Source organism: Electrona antarctica, assembly GCF_951216825.1.
Source record: "Electrona antarctica genome assembly, chromosome: 14".
Classification (NCBI taxonomy): Eukaryota; Metazoa; Chordata; class Actinopteri; order Myctophiformes; family Myctophidae; genus Electrona; species Electrona antarctica.
In genome coordinates, this window is record NC_136795.1 from 15,109,311 (window position 1) to 15,132,430 (window position 23,120).

The 23,120-nt window shown below is 41.5% G+C and overlaps 2 protein-coding genes across 2 annotated transcripts; both read left to right on the forward strand.

Moving 5' to 3' along the window:
• Positions 1–10,152: 10,152 nt before the first annotated feature.
• Positions 10,153–15,103, forward strand: ppp1r27a (protein phosphatase 1, regulatory subunit 27a). Its single transcript, XM_079520378.1, has 3 exons — positions 10,153–11,049; positions 11,390–11,540; positions 13,873–15,103. The coding sequence occupies exons 1-3, from the start codon at positions 10,530–10,532 to the stop codon at positions 14,018–14,020; spliced, it is 819 nt and encodes a 272-aa protein (XP_079376504.1). The 5' UTR covers positions 10,153–10,529; the 3' UTR covers positions 14,021–15,103.
• Positions 15,104–17,156: 2,053 nt separating this feature from the next.
• Positions 17,157–22,696, forward strand: mcrip1 (MAPK regulated corepressor interacting protein 1). The gene is made up of 5 exons (XM_079519493.1): positions 17,157–17,301; positions 19,901–19,983; positions 20,570–20,688; positions 21,056–21,160; positions 21,805–22,696. The coding sequence occupies exons 2-5, from the start codon at positions 19,976–19,978 to the stop codon at positions 21,867–21,869; spliced, it is 297 nt and encodes a 98-aa protein (XP_079375619.1). The 5' UTR covers positions 17,157–17,301; positions 19,901–19,975; the 3' UTR covers positions 21,870–22,696.
• Positions 22,697–23,120: the final 424 nt, after the last annotated feature.

A 23,120-nucleotide genomic window follows, 5' to 3' on the forward strand; every position in this document is an offset into this window, starting at 1 on the left:
TGGAACAAAAAACACATTTGCACCCTCCAGACGACCGCTTGGTGGGCTCAGCTATTTGCACCTGTTATTGGACTCCTTATAATTAATCTGACCATATAGTCACTATTAAGACATAACATATTACTTTTTTTCAAATTATTTCAAATGATTTTATTTTTTTCTTAATGCAAGGACAATGGCTGCCATTAGCATATTAACTTTCCAGGAATAGAAAGCCTTCAGTTTCACAATTAGCTTGGATTCCCCATTGATGATGTCACTGGTAGGCAGGTTTCTGAACCGTCCACAACCCTCCTGAGACACATAGACAGAAATTATACCATATAATGAGCATTAGTGAGGACCAATTATATGAAGATAGGTTATTTTTAATTTAGGTTATTATAGAGTTTTTTGTGCCAAGCTGCATGCTTGTACTGTACATCTATTTTTTGCATTTTTGAAAAACCTTGAAATTGTGTGATAACTAGTTATTTAGAAGGCAGTCATATAATCGGCCTCAAATGGGTTAAGTGGTCAATTCATGTATTTTTGTAAGTTTGGGTCAGAGGAAAATGTGTCATATTTGGGTCTCAAGCAGAAATGTTTGGGAACCCCTGCTTTACAAGGTGAATGTCCTGGGGTCAAGGGGTCAAAGTGCTCGACAACAACAACAACAGTGATACATATGATTGGTAAACTATTTGTTGTCAGTACACAAGGCTGTCTGAATGTTCCAGACATTTATGACACCTGCTGTAAACAGCTGATGGGAATGACTGACAGCTCCCTGTAAGAATCTTACATGAGATTCCCAGTAAGACTAAATGTCCATGCCTGTTGTTTGTCCTTGGGAACCACACACTCCAGTATAATATCTCACACTGCTGAGACCAGGCCATTTATGTGCTGTACTAATATTATTAGTTTGGATTATTGATCAGTTTGAGACTTCAGTACATACATGGATCCCACTTTATTTAGCATAATATCACACAATCAGAGATTGTTTCAGGAAATAATACATTAACGCTATATAAATAAATCCCTCACTGAAGCTGTACACTGAAAGTAGTAAATATAGGAAATCAATTAAAAAAAAAATGTTTAGCGCACTGTGATAACGTGATAAAGCCGTACAACTGACATGACTCAGATTATAATCGATGGGTGGTTTGTTTTAGACTTCAGCTAGTGTTTCTTATCCTGCCTGTGGACCTTGGTCTGCATACTGTCCAGGGAAGATACTGCGCTTATGAACTTCAGGCAGTACTATTTGTCAACCAGTAGCTGTCCAACCTCCCCATAATTTGCAATTCGAACTGCATGCTGAATCTTCCACCGTAGTCTGAAGAGACTCAAGGTTCATACATAGTTTCAGGTGATAAGTTATCACCTTCACCTTCATAAAGAGTCGAGGCCATCATACTCGCGGTGATGTCCTTAAGCATTGACCCCGCCTCCCTCTGGTTTAGTGTGCCTGCAAAACTGCCCACCCAACTTCTAGACCAATCAGTGAACAGGGGGGTGATAGCTGCAGAGTGAGTAAAACAGAGAGATGTGTCGTGTCCGCGGTGAATGACGTAATTGTAGTTTTCTAACCCTCAAAAAACTACACTATAGAGGGTATGCGCGTGACATCATCATCATACCCGGAAGTTATGCGGGAACGCCTACTGAGTACCAAAACACTACTTTCTGGCCTTGACAACCCATACATCCAAACAGAAAAGTCCTATCTGATTGCATTAGACGATGTTAAGCGACGTTAAACTCACTTTTCCACTCACTTTGCCACTCGATTTGCTACTCGATTTCCCATTCACTTTATGCATGCACATACCCTCTATAGTGTTTATAGTTTCAATGTACCTTGATTTGCTTTGGATATTCTATACTGTTAGGCTGATGATCTTGGTTTACTTGGTTTTATTTCTATGCATTTGATTGTAGGTATTGGCTTGTGTTGTCTTTGCTTACTCTAACGCCCAGACAACCCCAGGCTTTTCAAAGCGCACGTATGCGTGGAATTCATTGTGCACGGAAGATCCAATTGATATCGGCACAGCTGCACGGATAACGCATATGCAAGCTTTAAAATAGGATTGGATCTATTAATGCGCATGTGCGTCTGCGAGGCTTGCATGCGTCACACGCTCATTCTCTGGTGTGTACCGGCCATAAATCGCTCTGGATTAAGAGAGTCTGCTAATTGCCTAAATTGTAAATTGGTATCAGCCGATAATACGGGACTCTGTCCCTGTTACACTGCGCTAGACCCCTGAGAGATGGATTGCTGAGGTGGAGTGCCAGCCAGACATACCATCAGCTCCCAGTACTCCCAGTATCCCTGCACAACTTGCCACACCCAAGCCTTGCTACTCATTCGCTGAGTTAGCGATGCCCGGGATCAAACCCATGACCTTGTGATCCAAAGGCGAGGGCTCTACCGAATGACCTACAAGATTAAGACACAGTTTTCTAAAATATTGAAAATAGCACATCTACCATGCATTGCGACATTGTGAGCTTGTAGATCGGCTATTTGCACCATTCCTCATACAACAAAGTACCGGTATATACAGCAATTAAAGGAGTATAGCCCTACAAAGCCAAAGTGCAGTAACCGTATACGGGAAACAAAAAGGCAAAAAGGGCCGATAATGGGTTTAAAATGTGTTTCAAATGGTGAGCCAAATGAGATATCGGCAAATAAGTGATATTACACTAATTGTAAATATGTTCTTGACCCCAAAATCACGAAGGCTAATTTGACCTTTGGGATATACAAATAAATTGGTGTGTCTAATAATCCAGGGTTTCTATGTGCTCATGACTTTGTAGTGTGGAGGCATGGAGGCATGGGAACCATGAGGGTCATGCTGTGCACGTAGAAGCAGATGGCTGCCAGTCTCCTTTTGCACAGCAAACGGGTCCATTTACTTGTGGTTGGCCTGTTCTGAGCATGCCTAGCTAACTTGGTATGGTGGTGGCTCTGAAAGCCCTGAAAGCCTGTCTATTTGTAGGTTGCATGTTACACGACTGGATTTCTGCATACCAGTACACATAATGGGTCCAATTAAACCTAATTCCGTACTTTGTCGTACAACAGTGTCGTTTGCCGTAAACTCTGTTTTTAGTTAATTTTGTTTTTTTAAGAAAAGGAAATTGCCATTGACATAGGTGTCAATGTAATATAGAGTATGCCATATGATGTCAGTTGATGTTCACTATAAATCAATTGACAAATGTCCCATTATCTATTTGTGAATCGCACAAACTCTGCGAATAATTTGATACTATTTAACACCTATTAGGTGATATTTGTTAATCATCGAGGCCCACATTGAGTACTCCTGTACTCTAGGGACGTATACAATATCATTACTCTGCTGCTGTTCAAACAAAACAAGGAACTTTTCATATGCCATCGCATGTCCCGTGATAATATTGAGACATTTTGGTTATTGCAATGTCACAACATACCACAATATTGTTACATCCATAATATACTCTCAACAATATTATGCCTTCTGCTTATGCATGTCTTCCCCCAAATAATTAGGCTACCGGTACTTATAATCTAATCTTAGAGACACTGCTGCACTGGGTGTACTGAGCAGAGTGCACAGAAATGTTCATGCTATGTCAACTGGGCAACAGCAATTCTCAAATGGGCACTTTCCTCCTCAATTCTGGCACTCACTCTGTTTACAGGGAAACAACAGTTGAAAAAAGCAACAGTGCCCTGAGGCTTGCTCAGCCAGCTGACCTATTTGCAGAGGAACGAGTTACCATGGGTACCCTATGTATACAGTACTCCTATTCCCAATCCCTTCCTCCTACAAAAATACAGTCCAGACTCGTGACTCCCACTCCAGCCACAAGGTCCTTGTTGGAGTCCCTGGAATCTACTTAAGGTAGATAGAAATAGTCTGTTTTGAATACAGTGGTAAATGGTAAATGGGGCATTTATATAGCGCCTTTATCCAAGGCGCTTTACATAGATTGTGAATTACATTCACCCATTCACACACACACATTCATACACCGATGGTGGCGGAAACCATGCAAGGCACCAACCAGCACATCGGGAGCAATTAGGGGTTCAGTGTCTTGCTCAAGGACACTTCAACACTAACTCTGGGGGAGCCCGGGTTCGAACTGGCAACCTTGCGATTACCATTCAGCTACTTCTTTCTATGTTCTTTGTGTTCTGGACTATGGAAATGTTACAGGCATGCTGCCTCCTTTCCTAGAGCCTGACCGACAGATATATCGATCTGGCTGATATATTGGCAATTAATTTACTTTTTTCATCATCGGTAACAGCAATTATGCAACCGCTTGCAACTTGGCGGCCCAATTTTGGGCATGTCATTATAGGCAACAATTTTAGGTTATGGCATAATGGACCTAAATTATGAAATCAGAATAGCAATAGTGGTACATTACACCTAATTGAGGTGTTTTATAGATACTAGAATTCGACCGGCCTCACTCTAGTGCCACGCCATGCCATCCAGGTGGCCAGTGTACTGTACCATACTGTACTGTACCAGACTGTACCGTACCATACCGTACCGTACTGTATTGTACCATACTGTACTGTACTGTACTGTACTGTACTGTACTGTACTGTACTGTACTGTACTGTACTGTACTGTACTGTACTGTACTGTACTGTACCGTAACGTACCATACTGTGCCGTGTGTGTGTGTGTGTGTGTAGTGGAACTGGGTGTGACCTAAAATGTGATGTAATGTGCATCACCATGAAATGTTGCGCAATAACATGGTATTTCATGCAAATGCAAACTGTACAGTAATTATGACAGTTGCATGGAAGCAACATAGTGCTTTATGTCTGGACAGTCATGCAGTAGGTATTGTCATTGTGCATGGAGAGATGTGTGCAAACGGAGTGGTTTGCCAGAAGGCGAACGGATAAACAGGCACAGGGCTTTCAATTAGTGTAGCAAGATATGTTTTGAGAGGCATCACTCTTCAATAACAATCATAGGTTGATATCGGAAAAACAAATTTATAAAAATAATGGAAGGAAGGAATCAAATTGTATCAAAATAAGAGTGGCGAAGGATCCACGTCATATCTAAAAGGCTGGTATGCCCATTTAAGCCTAAGGAGACAGCAGCAGCATTGTTATATTATTTATGCTCAAAGCCATACTGGGCTAACTCCCTTTATATCTGTGTAATCTCTATCATCCACCAGCAGCTGTTATGATTTTCACTCCACTAGCTATAGCTGCTCTACTAGGTGTATAGGTACCCAGGATTTGATCACACAACTGTTGGGCCACGCTATCGTGTATGGCAACATTATGCAATTGCATGAGCCAAGTAATGGAAAATAAATAAATGTTCTAATCATGTGTTGTTTACGCTGGTAACAGTATGTGTTGCATGCATTTGTTTATTAAATATTAAGAGCAGGCTTTGTTAAATTGTGCCTTGAAAAACTTTACAAAAACATTAGTTTGCCTGAAGCAGGAGCTTGAGTTTGATCAAAACATTTTGTTTGTTTGTCAGTGCACTTTTAATTACTAAAAGCATGGCTGTTGTCAGCTGTCAAACAATGAATTGCCAACTCATTATTATTCAAATTATATTACTATTTTGGTCATGCCATTATTTAGGCAAAGATATTCTCAGTAAGTAAGTTGTCACCACATGAGCTTGTAGATTGTACTGTATATACTGTGTAGAGGGCTTAATTGGTTAAATAGTAGGCCTACATTGGCTTGGGTCACAACAAGCATGGGTCAATAGCTGTGGGTCAGAGCAGCGGAACGTCCTGATCTGAGGTCATCTTATCATTAGTGTCCCTACATGGATGCGTCTCTACAGGGCTGCTTGACCTGTACTGGCTGCTTGACCTCCTGCACTGCTTGACCTCCTGCTGGCATCATAGTGTCTCTCTCTCCATCTCCCTCTATCCCTCTCTCTCTACATCCCACTGAGGATTACTAGCTCCTGATTTAGATTTTGGCTCTAGGCCTTTCTTCCTTTTAGCCCGGTATACGCGTGCTGTCACCGGATCATCCTCGGCCCGAGCGTGTATCTCCCACTGGGCTCTTGGTGAGATCCACACCGACAGACTAGCAGGTCTGTGGTGTTTACTGTCCAGTAGTCGAGGTGTGTTCTCGTATTAGAGTATGCTGCCTGGCAATCACCCCAGGAAAGTCCCCCATGGAGGTCTCGGTTCGGAGCACTTTCTGGGAAGAGGCTCACAAAGCCACGCGCAGAGGGGTGGGACAGAAGCAGCAGCGTTTTGTATAATACAATGTGCTGGTTTGGCAGAAGGTGTGCCGAGCCCTCTTTATAAATCCAGGTTGAGCTGCGGAACTATATGTATGTGAACTGAAGGAGAAAGATGTGTCAGTCAAAGGAACTGGGAAGGGAAATAAAGTCTGCACACCGCAGAGTGTGTAACTCCCAAAGTGGTTGACATATTACATTTACTGGGGCGGCAGTGGATCAGGGGTAGAGTGGCCGGTAGAGCAGTCGGATGGGGACCATGAGGTTCCCAGTTCGATCCCGGGCTGACTGACTGACTGACAGACAGACAGACAGACAGACAGACAGACAGACAGACAGACAGACAGACAGACAGACAGACAGACAGACAGACAGACAGACAGACAGACAGACAGACAGACAGACAGACAGACAGACAGACAGACAGACAGACAGACAGACAGAGCGAGCTAGAGAGAAGGGGGAGGGGTGTATGACATCACCACCAGGGAGCTAAGGACATGTATCTCCCCAGACAGAATTGAACCATGAGACATTAAGATTATGCGTCCAACTCACTATCCTGTGAGTGGAATACACATTGAACTGTTTTTGTTTTTTGCTACAATCTATCACAAGCGATGAAAATAAAACAAAACATAACCGCATTTGATGCAACTTATTTTTAGGACATGAAACCACTAACATGTCTCACATAATCACATGAGTCAGTCAACAATAGAGTTAAGCAATCCATAGCTGTGTGGTTTGTAAACAGCCTACGGATAAGCTCCAGTGACATGTTGTTGATAACAGGACGATCTTTTGACTTTGGGTTCATGTTGGGCCGTTATCGACTATCGGGCCATATATGGCTGAAATATGTCATGTTGCAGCATGTAAAACTGAAAAGGTTGTCGTGACCAGTTTGTTAGTTTTATTCTTCTTTCATTCTTCTTCTTATTGTTGTTTTGCATTATTTCAATTGGATAGTAGAGAGGCAGGAAACAGAGGGCAGAGATGAAGAGTCGACAGCCATGCAATACAGGTCTTGAATGGAACAGACAGAGGACATTGAGATGATGTGGTTGACACATCGACAACATCATAAATCATACATTTATGTTGAGCAACTGGGTCATGAAATAAAGTATGAATTAAGTATAGCTTTCCTTCTCCTGTTGAGGATGCCTTGAGGATGACCACCTGGATTACTTTCTACCACATGAGCCCAAACACATAGTGGTGTGTTAAGTGTTTATTAAAACCTACATAAGCTCCTTTCCAGTAAGACATACTCCAGTAAGACATACTTTGAGGCCATATTTACCCACTAGTCAGCTCACATAGCAACACAGGTTTATAGCTGAACCAAGGAGCAAATAACTCTGTTAATGCTTCATTTATGCTCTGTTGTACGTCCGTGTCGTGCACCAAAAATAGCAGATCTACAAGCTCACAATGTGTCGACACGCTATGAGCTTGTACGACAAAGGCTTAAGCAGTGAAACGTGAAACTTTGGAATAAGCGTCCTTTCTGTCAGGGTCTTGTGGCAATAATGTTGTTCTCACCTGAATATTTAAACACACAGGGGCTTCTAGGTCATTTGACAGGGTGTGACATGCATCCTAAAGAGCAGGTTGGGGGTTGCAAGCTGCGCCTATACATAGCCATAAGCCATCAGCTATGCGTATAGGCCGCGACGCGTGGGCACATGGAACACGTGAGATACGTGTTAATGGCACGTATCCAAGAGTAACATCGGCGTGCGGCAAACAAACATTTTCCACTGGTCTCTGCTGGACATGGAAGGAGGTGCTGTTGTGGACACAAAGGAGGGAAAACTACGAAGGGATATTATCAGCCACCGCAAAGGGCCACTACCACCCACGCACCCCCACCCAGCATATAAGAGACTGTGGAACTCGATAGTTGCTTTAAAAGGTCTCATCCTCGAGCCGCGAACATTCAATTACTGTCACCTCAATTTGTCTAGACATGAGCTCCCGCCTATCTACAGACGCCTATAGTGGTGCAACATAAATGTGCTGAAGGAACCAGCAACAGCTGGGATCAGTCTGACCGTAACAGGAATTCACTGATCATTTACACTTTAGATGTGACATAACTTGGGCAACTGGGGTTGTGCTAATATCCAGATCAATATGGTTCATTAAATGCATGCTCCAAAAGCAAGGAAATTTTAACAACTTGTTAATGTTTGTAGTTACTCAAAAGGCAAGCTGTCAAGTGATAGCATAAACCTTGGCATTTTGAAGCAGACTTGATCAGTTTGTTTGACTGAAAAAGAAACTGAAAAAAACTGAAAAGCAGATAGGTCAAATATACAGAGTTAGGGCTCAATTAAGAATTAGCATCACTGCGAGATAAATAAAGCCTGGTTCCTGAACTTCCTCCACAGGGTTTAATTCCCCTCATGGCATAGCAGCATCTTTATGAGTGTTAGTAAGAGAAAACCAGTGGATGAGGGCCATGCTGGAAGCTACTGTGAAATGTCTCCAAGTCCACATGCAAAGTCTTGAAGATCCTGGATAGATCCAGTTCTACAGTCTGTCTAGGGACAGCTGGTGCTACCAGCACAATGCTACGGGTACAATGTGTGGTACTCACTGATAATATTGCCGCTGTTCATTAAGTCAATATGCATGTTTTCATTTCAAGTGTTTGACAAAATATTATCCCTATTTAAGGGCTGGATATGTGATTACCAAAACCATGTGACTTTTTAATGCCGTGTAGAGAGTATGGTTAAATTTAGAAGTTAGATTTATGGCCCTTTGACATGAGTCACATGACAGTTGGCAAAGATCACACTCCCACACTTAACATCCTCTATATAGCTGGACTCTATTTGTCTATATGGGTTTGTTCTGATAAAGGGCAAGTTCAGAACATTTTCCATGTGAATTACGACCATGTCTATGTAGACCTCACGAAAAAACAACATTAATGACATAAGCACACAGTGATTCACCGCCACGAACAGATGGCAGTAACATTAGCCTAAATGTTGAAACGTTGTGAATGAACTGTTTTCTGGAAATCAAATGTGAGTTCGCTCTGGCTTAAGAATTGTGGCAACAAATCAACTGCATATTCTAAAAACTCCTACTGATGTCATACTGAAGTTTATTTATAGATAAATCAATCGTTCAGAAACATGTGACTCTCACACACACTATGACCCATGCTGTTCCCTATCACGCTCCACAATTAGGAAATGCCTCAGATCCATTCAAGCCTTGGACAAACAATCATTTGAAGCACTGAAATCCTTTTATTTCACTCAGATGTCAAGGGTATTTAATATTGATTAGATGTTTCTATATATATATGTGGCATTATTAGACAACTTAAAGGGGCATTCCACTCATTTTCAACATTTTACTATGTCATTAATGTACCTTAGAGCTGTTGTGTGGAAATAATAAAAAAGTTCCCCCATTCTGTGTTTCCTAGAACTAGAGGTCTGAAAAAAATCATGAACATGGTGAAACACATCTTGATGATGTCATCAAGATGTGTTTCACCATGTTAATGATTTTTTTCATAATTACAGTTCTAGGAAACACAAAATGGGGGGACTTTTTGATTATTTCCACACAACAGCTCTAAGGTATATTAATGACATAGTAAAATGTTGAAAATGGGTGTTTTTCCCCTTTAAGCATGTGTTTGGGTCAATTCCTCTGCTTATGGTTGTCAATAGGTTTTATGGGCCATGGGGGTGGGAGGGAAACGAATGAGCATGTGAGCATAACGTGGGAGGGGCTGGTCAGGGGCCACTCATCTCTAAGCTCAAGTCACTCGATATTTGGCCCTAAAATAGCCCACCAGTGGATATATAGGGACCCTCTCTGAACGGCCCCCTCAGACAACTACTGAACCGTGTGTCAAGGCAAAGTGACTGTGTGCAAATGCAGTTTCAAATGTAGACGGGAGAAACAACACAAGAGATACAAGTGGAAGGATCGGAATACAAAATAATATGTGATAAAAAGGGATTATGATACACAGAGTGAAGTGGAGGCAAGGCTTTTGGAAAGTGTGCACCGTCTACTGAAGAGGCTGTCACAGGAGCTACTCAAGTTGGGAACCAAAAGGATAAGAGAGAATTCAGTGAAGAAAAGACACCAAGAGTGTGTAGAAGGCCACAGGAAATAAAGGATATTTGTTTCTTTGGCTGGATTTTGGCGTGTGGATTTGTTCCGTCCCTCCTCCTGGGCTGACAGCATACAGGGGGAGGCATTGTGGCTTCCACAACAGGGATGAAGTACAGCTACCATGTACCGGCGTCGGCGTACACCCGAGCTTCACAGTACACGCCGTCGACGCCGACACACTACACCACTAGCCAGTACACTCCTAGTACGCACTACACACCAACCAACTACTCATCCACGTACTCCTCCGTAGCAAAGTACTCCCCCGTAGCAAAGTACTCCCCGACAAGCTATACCCCATCATACCACAGCCCACCAACAGTATCATCATCATCATCTTCATCATCATCACATTACACGGCTCCATACAAGTCCACATCGACGTCGTACATCCCCTCATACAGCAAAGGATCGCGATACAGTTCGACACGACAATCAGGTGCGAAGGAGACTTGTGCACCTGTAATAGCGCCTATAATAGTACCCGTTCAAGCGCCTCCAAAGCGAGCCGTGCACTTCTCCAATGAGATCATCTTCCAGGACATTGTCAGGCGTGGAGACACAGAGCAGATTGGACGGTTCATGAGGGCGAGGAAGGTTCGTGTGGATACGGTCTTCCATTCAGGTGAGTTCAATCTGTTGTCTTCAAGGCCCACCAACCTTTTCAAAGCAGTGTTTGACCACTCAGGGAATGGAAGAAACACAGAAAAGACATGAAACTATCATAGGCCTAACAAGGTGTGTGTGTGTGTGTGTGTGTGTGTGTGTGTGTGTGTGTGTGTGTGTGTGTGTGTGTGTGTGTGTGTGTGTGTGTGTGTGTGTGTGTGTGTGTGTGTGTGTGTGTGTGTGTGTGTGTGTGTGTGTGCGCGTGTGTGCTCGTGCATGCGTATGTGCGTGCGTGCGTGCGTGCGTGCGTGCGTGCGTGCGTGCGTGTGTGTGTGTGTGTGTGTGTGTGCACGCACTAGGTATGGCAGCACTCCATGAGGCTGTGCTGACAGGCAACCTGGAGGTGGTCAAATTGCTGATAAGACACGGAGCAGATGTTCACCAGAGAGATGAGGACGGCTGGACGCCTCTTCACATGGCCTGCAGCGATGGCTATCCAGACATTGCTAGGTCAGCTACTTTTTCAATTCAGCCCGCTCTTTAGATTTGACGGGCACTGCCTGTGCCATTAATGAAATCTAAAGACATGCTTGTGTGAGTGCTGTCCTTCTCATTGGAATGTAGTTTACATTACGTGAACGAAAGATGCAGCACACATTGACGGTACATTAGTGAATTATAGTTTGAACAACTAATCAACAACTTTACTTTATCTACTTACTGAATATGCTTGCTCTGTATATTACATGCACTTAAGTATAATTGCCTACTTTGTCACGTGAAGGTGTCACTCACCAAAAGTGACTATATTGTAATTAGTAAGTAAGTAAGTAAGTAAGTAAGTAAGTAAGTAAGTAAGTAAGTAAGTAAGTAAATAAGTAAGTAAGTAAGTAAGATCTCCGACATAAGGTCACAGATATCAAGTATCAACACAGAGCAATTCGGCCTGGGCCGTGGCTCAGCGGTCCAGGGACCTTGGCCGGTAGCCAGAGCCTGGCAGTGTGCCGCGGGTTCGACTCCCGATCCCGACGGCCCTTACTGCATGTCTCTCCCCCATTTCCTGTCAGCCTATTGTCTGTCCCTCTATAAAAAATATAAAATAAAGGCGAAAGCCACAAAAAAAACATTAAAAACAAAAAAACAAACGAAACTGAGCAATTCAAATCAGGACACTATAATATTAAAAGTTATATTATCTTCACAGTACACAGTACAAATATATCATCAGACAAGCTACTAGCCTAGTACTATTTACACAAATATAATTTAAGTCTGACTGAATCACCTGCTGCCACTTTGACTCTAAACATAAACGGTGGTAGGATATTATTTTAAAATGTAACAAATGGTTTCATGAACATGTACAAAGGACAAAGGTATTTCATAGAAGTTGTTGTATATGAGATAATAGGATCTAATATAATATCAGATGTTCAGTCAGTATATTTAATTTGACATTCATGCCATTTTCAATAGTGTAGTAGTTGATTTGCAATTTATCAACATGCAGTATGAATATGCTCAATTTAACGCTTTGCCACATGTACAGCGTACAGACATATTTGTAGAGCTACATACAGTTGGGTGCCACCGATATTGTCCCTTATCATTTGACCCATTTAGGCCTGACCTCAAAATTTAAAAAAAAATCCTTCTAAATCCTTCAGTTTTCTGAAATAAATATTTTCACGATTTTTCAAAAATAGCAGACCTACAAGCTCGTAGCGCGCCACTCGGTGGCGCGCTATGAGCTTGTAGATCTGCTATTTTCCAATAGCTAAATTATAACATAATGTTTAAAACACCAAAAGGGGTTCCCGCCCAAAATGGGTTAACTGTCCTTTTGCGCAGATCACGCAAACCTCAGCAAAAAGAAAAGGACAATATCGATGGCCTCCAACTGTACAGTGGCTTGGGAGATGGAGCTTATTGGTTTGATCCCCAGCTCTCCTGGCTGAGTGTCATACTGTCATAGTGTCCTTAAGCAAGACACTGAACCACTATGCTCCCCATGAGCAGGTTGCATCAGTGTATGTGAAGTACATTGTAAAGCTCATATGAGTGGTCAAACTCATGAAATGCAGTTACATGTCTAGGCATATATAGGTATAAAGAGCTTTGCAAGTTAACACCTCAGTGGCATTGTGGTTAGTGTTGGTCCTGATATTGGGAGGTCTGGGTTCAATTCCCCGGACTGGGTCATATACCACTAGAATAATGGGACCCAATCAATGCCTTTATGCTTGGCCTATAGACTCAAGGCCTATTCATACTCCAATTTTAGGTGACCTTAGTAAAAACAGAGAGATGTGTTTGGGTGAGTGTTGAGTTGCTTACGACCGCGGCTCAGTGAAGTCATGTTGTAGTTTTAGTAAAAACAGAGTGTTTGGGTGAGTGTTGAGTCTCTTACCACTGCGGCGTGACGTCATGTTGTAGTTTTCGGTGGTCATCTTATCACCTAAAAATGGAGTATGAATAGGCCAAGGGTTAGATTGGGGGTAAGTCCTGGCGATATACAAACATCATGTCCAGGGGGAGTACTTGAACATCATGGCTGGGTGATGTACTTGTACATCAAGCCGGCTACTTACTCTTACATTGCATGCTTTGTTGCAGGTCAAAATCAATGTAGCCTCTACATTGAGTTGTGCCACATGATTGACAAACTATGACATTCTTCAGTGATTTTATTTTGCCAGCTAAATGAGGAGCATAGTTTATTTTCACTAAAACTCAATTAAATTGAAATCATTACAGTACAAAAAAGTGTATGAGAGGGACTATTATTTTTTTGTGTTGTAGGTATTTTAACAATATCTTTCTATTTGTATTCCCCACATAGATACCTGCTTGTCAGGGGAGCCAGTACAGAGGCAGAGAATGAGGGTGGGGAGAAACCAGGAGACCTCATTGACCCAGAATGCAAAGATCTGGCCAAACTATTTGAGAAATTGAGACCGGCATCTGTGCCTGAGCACACAGACCTGTGAGAGCTCAGTGTGAAAGAATGCACAGGGTGAACTGAACTGCCATTTGAGACTGCTAAACATACAATATGTTGTGCACCATACAGTGCCTTCCACAGTGAAATCCTCACTGTTAATGTATCAGTTTGTACTCTGTACTGTAACTCTGAGAGGGTGCAAATGTAACCAAAATGGACCATTTGGTTTTACCCTCTCAGAGTTTAATTAATACTGAGGATTTGTGCCAGGTGGGAAAGATAGCCAGTGCTCGGACCACGCCTCTGCTCCAGAAATAACTGTTTTGTTTTGTTGTTATTTTAATCGGGGGTGATACAAATAATTACTTTCTCCTGTCTTTGTTTTGTAACCATAACCATGACTTTTGGGCTATGCTTTGTAAAGATGACTTTGTCTTTCTGAAGCTTCACTTATTTAAAGCTGTTATTTTTTTCCCCCTCACATGACTTTACTGCCAATGTGTTCATTGGCAGTAAACCATTGAGATTTTCACCTCAACTCAATCTGCCGATACAACAGGGGAGAGGGGACATCTGTGGTGCCGGTCTTAATATTGATTCCATGAGAAATGAGGAACGTAATCAAGTAAAAACATGATATATAATATATATATACATAAAATATGTATATACTGTATATACAATTTTTTTTCTGTGAATTAATCTCATGCACTGTTGAATTCAAGCATTTTATCAGATGTACAGTATCATATATTTCTTATATCAACCTTTCAAATCAAGCACTAGGTTTTTAAGGATGCCTTTTGAAACCAAGTCCTTTCACATGATAGTTCAAATGGAATACATATTGAAGGTAGATTGACGCGTCATACTTGAAGAGTTAGCGGCCTCACTGCTGGGCAGAGCGAGGAATAACTAAATAGCTACTTCATTGGTAGGCCTGAAATCAATCATATGCATTTGTATTGCCATGCTGCCATTTCCCCTCCTGGGTATTGCTGTTATGTTCTTTATGAGAAACGGTGTGTGCTGCAACTATAAGAGATGTCTGCGATGAAAAGTCTTATAAGTGCTTCTTTAAGAATTATTTTTGTACATGTTTTCATAAATAAAGACATATTTTATCAATATGAAACGTCTATGCCTACTTTGTGCCAGAGCCCAAAGGCCCCTAAACCCATCACTGCCTATCCGATTTATTATGAACTACTTCTGTCAGTCAGTCAGTCAGTCAGTCAGTCAGTCAGTCAGTCAGTCTGACTGTCGCAAACGATACAGACACCTCCCCGACAATAACGCAGAGACAGCTTGTTTATTTTTGGACCACAATGCTTATATGAAACGATTTTAAGATGACCCCATGTTATTCTCCATAGAGAAATTACTTCTGTGAACCAGGGGATGAGCGAGTGACATCAGGACTTCGGCGCTCTATAATAAAGCCTCAGCTTCAGCCTACACCTTTTCGATGTTACCTCTGTATATGTTTAGACTAAGCACTGACTGTAAATAAGGACAGTAAGAGTTTTAAAAGTGATGTTAAGTGTCATGAATGACAGACTCATCTTCAAAGTGCTGTCCCATTGCTTTCACTACAATTTGGAGCCCTCAACCTCAAGCACTTAGCAGCTGCAGGGTTTAGGGCTTGAGGGCGTACATTGGAATTGGGCCTATGGGCTGGAACCAGGCTAAGGCAGGCCATGAAAATTACTAATTTCTGAGCTCAGGCCTGAGAAAGCTGTCCTGTGTATGTCCTCTAGATGGCATCCCAGAGTCATAGAACATATGGGAGTGCCAGGGTAAAATCAAAGCCCACAGAAATAGTCTGTTTCCCAAACAATAAATCAGGATGCATTTTTGGGTCGTGAACCCATTTTAAACACATAACAAATAGTGAAAATAGCTGGTCTACAATCTTTTAGATTATTAGACAAGGTCAGAGAGGATGAAGCTGGCAGGGCACTGTGTCAGTCAGGCACCCAACTGGTGGGGAGAAAACTGACACGTGGGAGCCAACTCAAGTTGAACAACCACATTGCATTTAAATGATTGAATATTTTACTCATTATAGTTGGTTGAAATGGGTTGATTTAGACTAGTTAAGTCTTTCTTTTCATCTCATCTTAAAGATGGAGTGCCGTGATTTTTGTACTTTTTCCAATTTTTCATGTGTTTAAGAGGTGATAGTACTTCATTAGACCCCTTGGTGTGGTTGTTATGTGCAATGAATGATGTCTTCACTTTGTATTTAGGGTTTCAGTCAAACGTGCCAATGAAAAAAAATTGTAATATAGTGACATCACACTATCAGCCCCTCCCCCTTTATCATACAACAACAGCTGTGGGTATGGCTTCAGTACAGGTGGATCACCACCCATCACCACCCACCAGGCAAACCAGGCATACTTAATGAACTGGTGGGCATGCACACATAAAAATGACATTTTAACGACTTCTTCCTCCATTTAAAAATTCTTCCTCCTTATATAACAATAAGACCTGATGATCATGTTTTAGGGTGGAAAGAAATCATGGCACTCCATCTTTAAATCTGAGATGGTCACATCACAGCTTTGTTTAATTGTTGTAATGTTGTTGTTTTTCCTCACTTTACTGCATCACAGTCACACAAAGCTTTTGTAACTCTATTCAACTAAACTTCACTCCTCTGAACTAAGCTGCATTTCCAACCTCATACTTACTGAGTCAGTTGGCATGTTGATGGCTATTCATGATGAGCCCTCCGTCCAGGGCGTCTCCACTCCATCTCCATACTCTGGCTAGCTGGCCAGTACTTGATTGATTGGTTGATTGATGCATTTATTAACAGATTGGAGATTTACAGTACATTTCAAGCACAACTCAATTCCTCCCAGTATCACTGACACCGACCAGCCTCCTTCTCCTGGCTGTCATTTTCTCACTCTCAGCCTTGGATGTTTAGTCCATCAACGAAGTTCATACCCACAACACCAGAGGGAGTTCAACAAATCAGCATGTACAACCCAGATTCGGCTTCAATCAATCAAACCCTTGTGTAAAGTCTGTAATAGTAATTTTTCTGGTTGTATCCTCTTAGCAGATTTTTAATTGACCTGTACATTCCTTGAACTGTACCCAACACAATAAAATAAAAGTATGTCGAATTAATAAACAAACAAACAAAAACAGAAGAGTTCTTTCACTTCCGTTTCTTTTGCCTGCCCGGAAATGATTGGTTGGCATTGGCAACGTTTTACTTTTTAGCCAGGCCTTGGACAGCCCGTGTACAGCGTACACACCTTTGTCTGCATAAGGAAAGAAAAAGAAAAACACATCAAAGAAAAGGTTTGCGCAATAGCTTATAATTGTAAACACTGTTTGACATTATGAATGCAGTGCATGGTTCGTTTAAGGCCAGTCACCTCCCTCTAGTAAATATCAGAGTTAAATGATGCTAGCCTCGATAAGACATCAGTGTACTCGCACGTCAATGGTCTGTTAGCATCTAGCTAACGTTGTGTTAGCCCGGCTATTAATCCATATTACAGTGGGATAGCGATGTCAACACGTAAAAAACACACACTCAAAATCAGCTGGTATTTCTCTGTGGTTTAGACTAAGTGTCAACGACCATCCTCGGATCATAGTTATGTTTTGTTATTATTGTTGTCTGGCTATATTGCCTGTTGCTAACAATGCTAATGTTAGCCTAAACGTAAACAAAGCCCTCTAGATTCGCAGCTTTGCGTTCGGGGTTGGTGCTCAACTGCTCATACGCGGTGTGTTGTTTTTAAACAGGTATTTTTAAACTATGTTAAAGTCATGCTCGCACAATTAGCTAAGATTTGACTTTGCCCCAAGGAACATTGCCTTTGCTATTGATTAAATATGATATTGTCTATAGTCTATACCATCCCTTGGACCCTTGGTTAATATTAGTGGTTAAAGGCCAGCTGAAAGGGAAAGTATGGTCATTCCACCTTTAGAGGTGGTCATAATAAGTACATAGTTAACAGTAGATGGATGCAAAAAAAATATATATATATTTTCTTAGATCAGCAGGTACTACTACTACCACCAATTTAAAGTTAACCAATATCTAGCCCCTTTCGGGACCCTCGGTTAGCTTTTCTGAATTTTGGACGCGCTACCCTAGGGTCCCTGACAGCTTATTCCGCCCTCCATGGGATGCAGATTACCCTCTGTTCACGGAGAGTGGCGGCGCCACTTGAGTGTTGGTGAGATGTTTCAAAGATGCATAACACAGCTATAGGAGACAATGGAAACGTGTACGAAACCGCATTAACCGCCGATGCCGTTAAGTATTTTTTAAACTTTTTTTTAAAGTTTTGGCTTCTCTGAAATTCTCTCTTCCTCACATCCCATGTTCCGCCTCCCAAGACACAACAGCATTATAAACCATAGATATTAAAAAAATAGATGCCATGTGTGTTGACGGGAGGGCGGAAGAATTTACACTGGTACACCGGAAGAGTGGACGGCACACTACGTCACGCTGCCACTCAAGTGGCTACTGGCCAATCACAGCGCATCTTTTCCGGGTCTTATCAGACCTGAACATGCACTCTGTGACGCACACTCATGCTTTCGCAGGGCTTCGCAAGGAATCTCAGGATTTTTTTGCCCTCCCTTGAGCACATACGCTCCAGAGCCGAAAGGGGCGTCTACCTTTATATGTCTATGTTATAAACATCCTGCATGCACGCGGTCGGCCAATCAGAGGCAGTAACTAGGACGTGCAGCTAGCCAGTCGCCGTTCGGGAGGCGGTACAATGGGAAGTCAACAAGGAAGTCAAGGAAGAGAGAGGAGAGAGAAGTTCAGCGAAGCAAAATTTTAAAAAAAAGGCATCGGTGGTTAATGCGGTTTCGTACACGTTTCCGTTGTCTCCTATAGCTGTGTTATGCATCTTTGAAACATCTCACCAACACTCAAACGGCGCCGCCGAACAGAGGGTATGTAAATCTGCATCCCATGGAGGGCGGAATAAGCTGTCAGGGACCCTAGGGTAGCGCGTCCAAAATTCAGAAAAGCTAACCGAGGGTTCCGAAAGGGGCTAACCAATATCATGATGATATGCACCTGTCTATCAAAAATACGATGCATTATGCTAGACACCAGGGTGGTACTGTATCTTGAATGATGATTTGTTCGTTTACATATGACAATGTTCCCTTCAATGTCAATGGCGTTTAATGTCATTTCTCAGTTCATTGTCAATGGCAAATATTGAGATGCTGGTATCTGTGAGAATGCCAGTCCATTCGGATACCACCTAATTTATCACATGATATTTCACTTAGTCATTTTGAATGCTTCAGTTGATGTTGAACAACTGTTTTATACTCGTACTGTATTATTTTACTAACTATCAATTACTAACAGAATCGGTATTGGGAAGGGAAAGATGGTATCTGTGCATCTCTACTAAACACACTTACACAAAAAACATACAAAAATATGTTTCTGAATACTTGATTAATCACTGCCGACGTGACATCTACGTGCCAGGTGGGTCATCGTACTTTTCGATGGCCGAAATCAGAGCTCATCATAACCAGATACAAGACGTTTACCTCTGAATTGCATCTGGATGTTCAAAGCTCCAGTGCAGTTCAATCCTGCCCCATCGCTGAGATGCATACAACCCCTGTTTCACTAGGAAATACGATACGGAAATGATATACCAGTACTCATTGACACCTGCTGGTCCCTGGACCCCAGCATTAAAACTACTAGTTAATGACTATAAAATTACTATATTACTTACTTAATGATCTTCTCAGAACAAAGGGGCTTGATAATCACAGAATAAAATGTACCCGCTAAACAACTGTGTAATTGAACTAAGTTGGTGGTGTTGATGTTTAGCCTAATAATCATACTTTAACTTTAAATGTTCTATTATCCATTCTTATCCAACAGAAAACGTTTGGAAACTTCCTGTCCAGTATCCATTCGCCACAGAGGAGCAAAGAGCAAGTGCAGACTGCAAACAGAATGACCAGGTCTGAGGACAGTTGATGGCTATACGTAATGGTGTCACAATATTGTGGTGTTATGTTATGTTACTTTAGATTCGAGATTTAAGTACTTAGTATCATCCTGCATATAACAAGCACTAATACGTTATTTTACTTTTCCAAATTGGACTAATAATGATATCAATTATTGGATTTCACGCAGTCTGAGAATACAATTTTAATCTGTTGTAATTACAGTTGAAATCCAATAATTGAAAGAATGAGATTCCTATGTTTAGCTTCTGTAAACACATAAATAATGTATCACCCATGACTAATTGTCTAGTTCTACTCAAATAAAGAGGAGCACTTTGTGGTTTAAATGACTACTGCTGTGCACATTTGACTATTGAGGCATTTTTCTGTTTTTTTGTCTTTGAAGTTTACATGAAAATGCAACTGTAATAATCTTTCAAAATGGCAATGTATTATTTTTGTCCACATAATTAAGTAATTGAAAATCAAGCATTTGGAGTACTTTCTCTGCAAAAAAAAGTGGCATATACCCTTCACTCCCTTGTATTTACAATGCTTTTAGCCGTTAATCTCTGCTGTTCTCATGTTTGTGAAGCTCATCTGCTCCCAGGATGGTGAACAGTTATAAACGGACTTCCAGTCCCCGGTCCCCTACTAACAGTGGGGAGCTCTTCACTCCTGCACATGAAGAGAATGTGCGCTTTATCCATGATAGTAAGTGAAACCTCAGATACTGCTGGCATAGGTTTAACCAAACCGTCATTTTACTTTGTCTTTTCTTCATACAATATTAGCTGGTTTATTTTCTGGTGGTTATATAGTTTTCAGTGTAGATACACTTTATTTTAGTTTTATTGAGTGTGATAGATGGTGTAACTCCATTGATGAAACATGCGACACAAATAAAATTGTGTATAAGACCTCTTGCCTGTAAGAAAGCAAATATCACTAGCATACCTTTTTTACCAATACATTCAGCATTTTGGCCACACACACGATTCTCAGCACAGGATGCCGGATGAGACTCCTGAAAGGGGATGAAAAGCAGATTTAATGTTGTCTCTGTTGTCCTCCTTCACAGCTTGGCAGTGTGTTCTCCGAGACATGAGATCAACACAAAACAGCGAACGCAATGACCGTGGACCACAGGAATATGTTGAAAAGAACCCAAATCCTAACCTACATTGTAAGTGCCTGACAGTTACAGCTTATGTCTCACTTCACTTGACCAGAAATCCCCCGATTTTAAACCCGATATAGCAGATCGGCAACTGGAACCAGTCATGGTCAACAGTCAGCGGTAATTATCCTTCAGTGTAACGGGCTCATGAGCACTGACTTTGTTAGCCCACCGTCCACTCCTTGTTGGCTGACGAAATAGAGCAAATAGCATGTTTGATTTCTTTTGGCAGACTGTATGTAATCTGACCACCATGAAGTCTGCTCATTAAGTCTGACTCTGAAACACCTTAATCTGCAATGACTTGAAACAGCTCTTACCCTGCCTTCGACGTGTCACCAAGTTCAGCAACTGACAAGTTGGTAGCTGTCTGAACACAGGCTTAGCAGTGATCTAGTCTCATGATAACCACTCCATTAGATATAAATATAACATTTCTGAGTCACAATTTTTGAAAAGTGGTTAGAGAGACAGCCATGAATAGACCAACCACGTAGCAACTGTGGACTTCTGTTACAGCCCAGCCAAAGTGAGATGTCCTTAGACCTTTTCTTTGGAAAAACCTAGAGACATATTGACGTGTGATTCCGACTAGCAATGATCAAACCCAATACAATAACACTGTCTTAACTCTCTGTCTGTTCTTGCAGCTTTCACACCAGTGGACCTAAGTGACCTCAAGAAACGCAACACACAGGATGCCAAGAAGTCCTAGTCTTTCCTGTGATGGTCTAGCACATGTTTTTCTCCCCTCCGCCTGCGATCCTCTGGAACTTTTCCCCATCAGCCCTCTTGGCCAGTGTAGCTCAGACAGCTGATCCCTTCTCTAAACTCTGGACCATACACCTGCCTGTTTCTGTCTCTGCTTCTCTCTCTCTCTCTCTCTCTCTCCCCCCTCTCTTTATCTCTATCTTTATCCATACCAATACCAAGCAACGCAAGAGGACTGGGATTTAAAAAACGGAAGTTCTCCCCCCTCTTGGATCAAATTTGTTTTTTAAACTCAAATTGTTCATATGCATTCTGTTTTTATGTGAACGGGACTGACACATACTTTCATCCTGAAACCGAGGCACAAACTGTTCACAAACACTGCACAGGAAACAGAAAGACTGCAGTCTTAAATAGAAACACCAGGTTCTTTAAAAAATCTACTAATTTGACTTTGGAGGCAAATTCTGAAGGGCTGACTTTTATTTTTTTTGTTTTTTTGGAAGATAGTTTGATAGATAAATTGTAGAAGTGTTGGAATGGCCATATTAAAATAGACGGACTGTAAAGCTCAGTTTATACTCCATCGCATGACAGTGTCACTTGCTGACAAAAACAGATCTTCAAGCTAACAACACGTTGCATCACCGTCGTACGACAGAGTATAATATTAGGCATAAGGGTGAGTGTTGGTGGAAGCCAAATACAATGTAGAATGCCAATATTTTTAATATAAATTGCCCTCTCTTAAGGACTTGAAGTAGAGATCTTCCCCTCGGTTGACTTCCCAGCCTTGAAATAAAAAACATCTAATAAAAGACTTTTACAATACTTGCTTTGATGTTGAATAGACACCAAATGGAATGCTGTATGTACTGCACATGATTTTTATTATCACCATCTAACATCTCAATTATGCACATGAAAAAACATTTTCCAAAGACCGTAATTGAACCAAATTTTAATTAGTTTAAATAAGCCATTCACTGCAGCCATTTTGACATGTCAGATTAAATATAGCTTTAGGTAATACACTCTTCTATGGCAGGTCAAAATGTCTGCTGTGAAAAAGGTCTATTTTGGGTCTGTTGTGGTCTGTTCATTAGTGTTCCTCTATGCAAGCATGGACAACTATACACTTAAAGGGGCATTCCACTCATTTTCAACATTTTACTATGTCATTAATATACCTTAGAGCTGTTGTGTGGAAATAATAAAAAAGCTCCCCCATTCTGTGTTTCCTAGAACTAGAGGT

Coding starts and splice junctions, on each gene's coding strand:
- mcrip1 (XM_079519493.1), top strand. Junction 20,689..21,055: donor TGTGCGCTTTATCCATGATA/GTAAGTGAAACC, acceptor CCTCCTTCACAG/CTTGGCAGTGTGTTCTCCGA. Junction 21,161..21,804: donor CCCAAATCCTAACCTACATT/GTAAGTGCCTGA, acceptor CTGTTCTTGCAG/CTTTCACACCAGTGGACCTA.
- ppp1r27a (XM_079520378.1), top strand. CDS start 10,530: ATGAAGTACAGCTACCATGTACCGGCGTCGGCGTACACCCGAGCTTCA. Junction 11,050..11,389: donor GGATACGGTCTTCCATTCAG/GTGAGTTCAATC, acceptor TGCACGCACTAG/GTATGGCAGCACTCCATGAG. Junction 11,541..13,872: donor GGCTATCCAGACATTGCTAG/GTCAGCTACTTT, acceptor TTCCCCACATAG/ATACCTGCTTGTCAGGGGAG.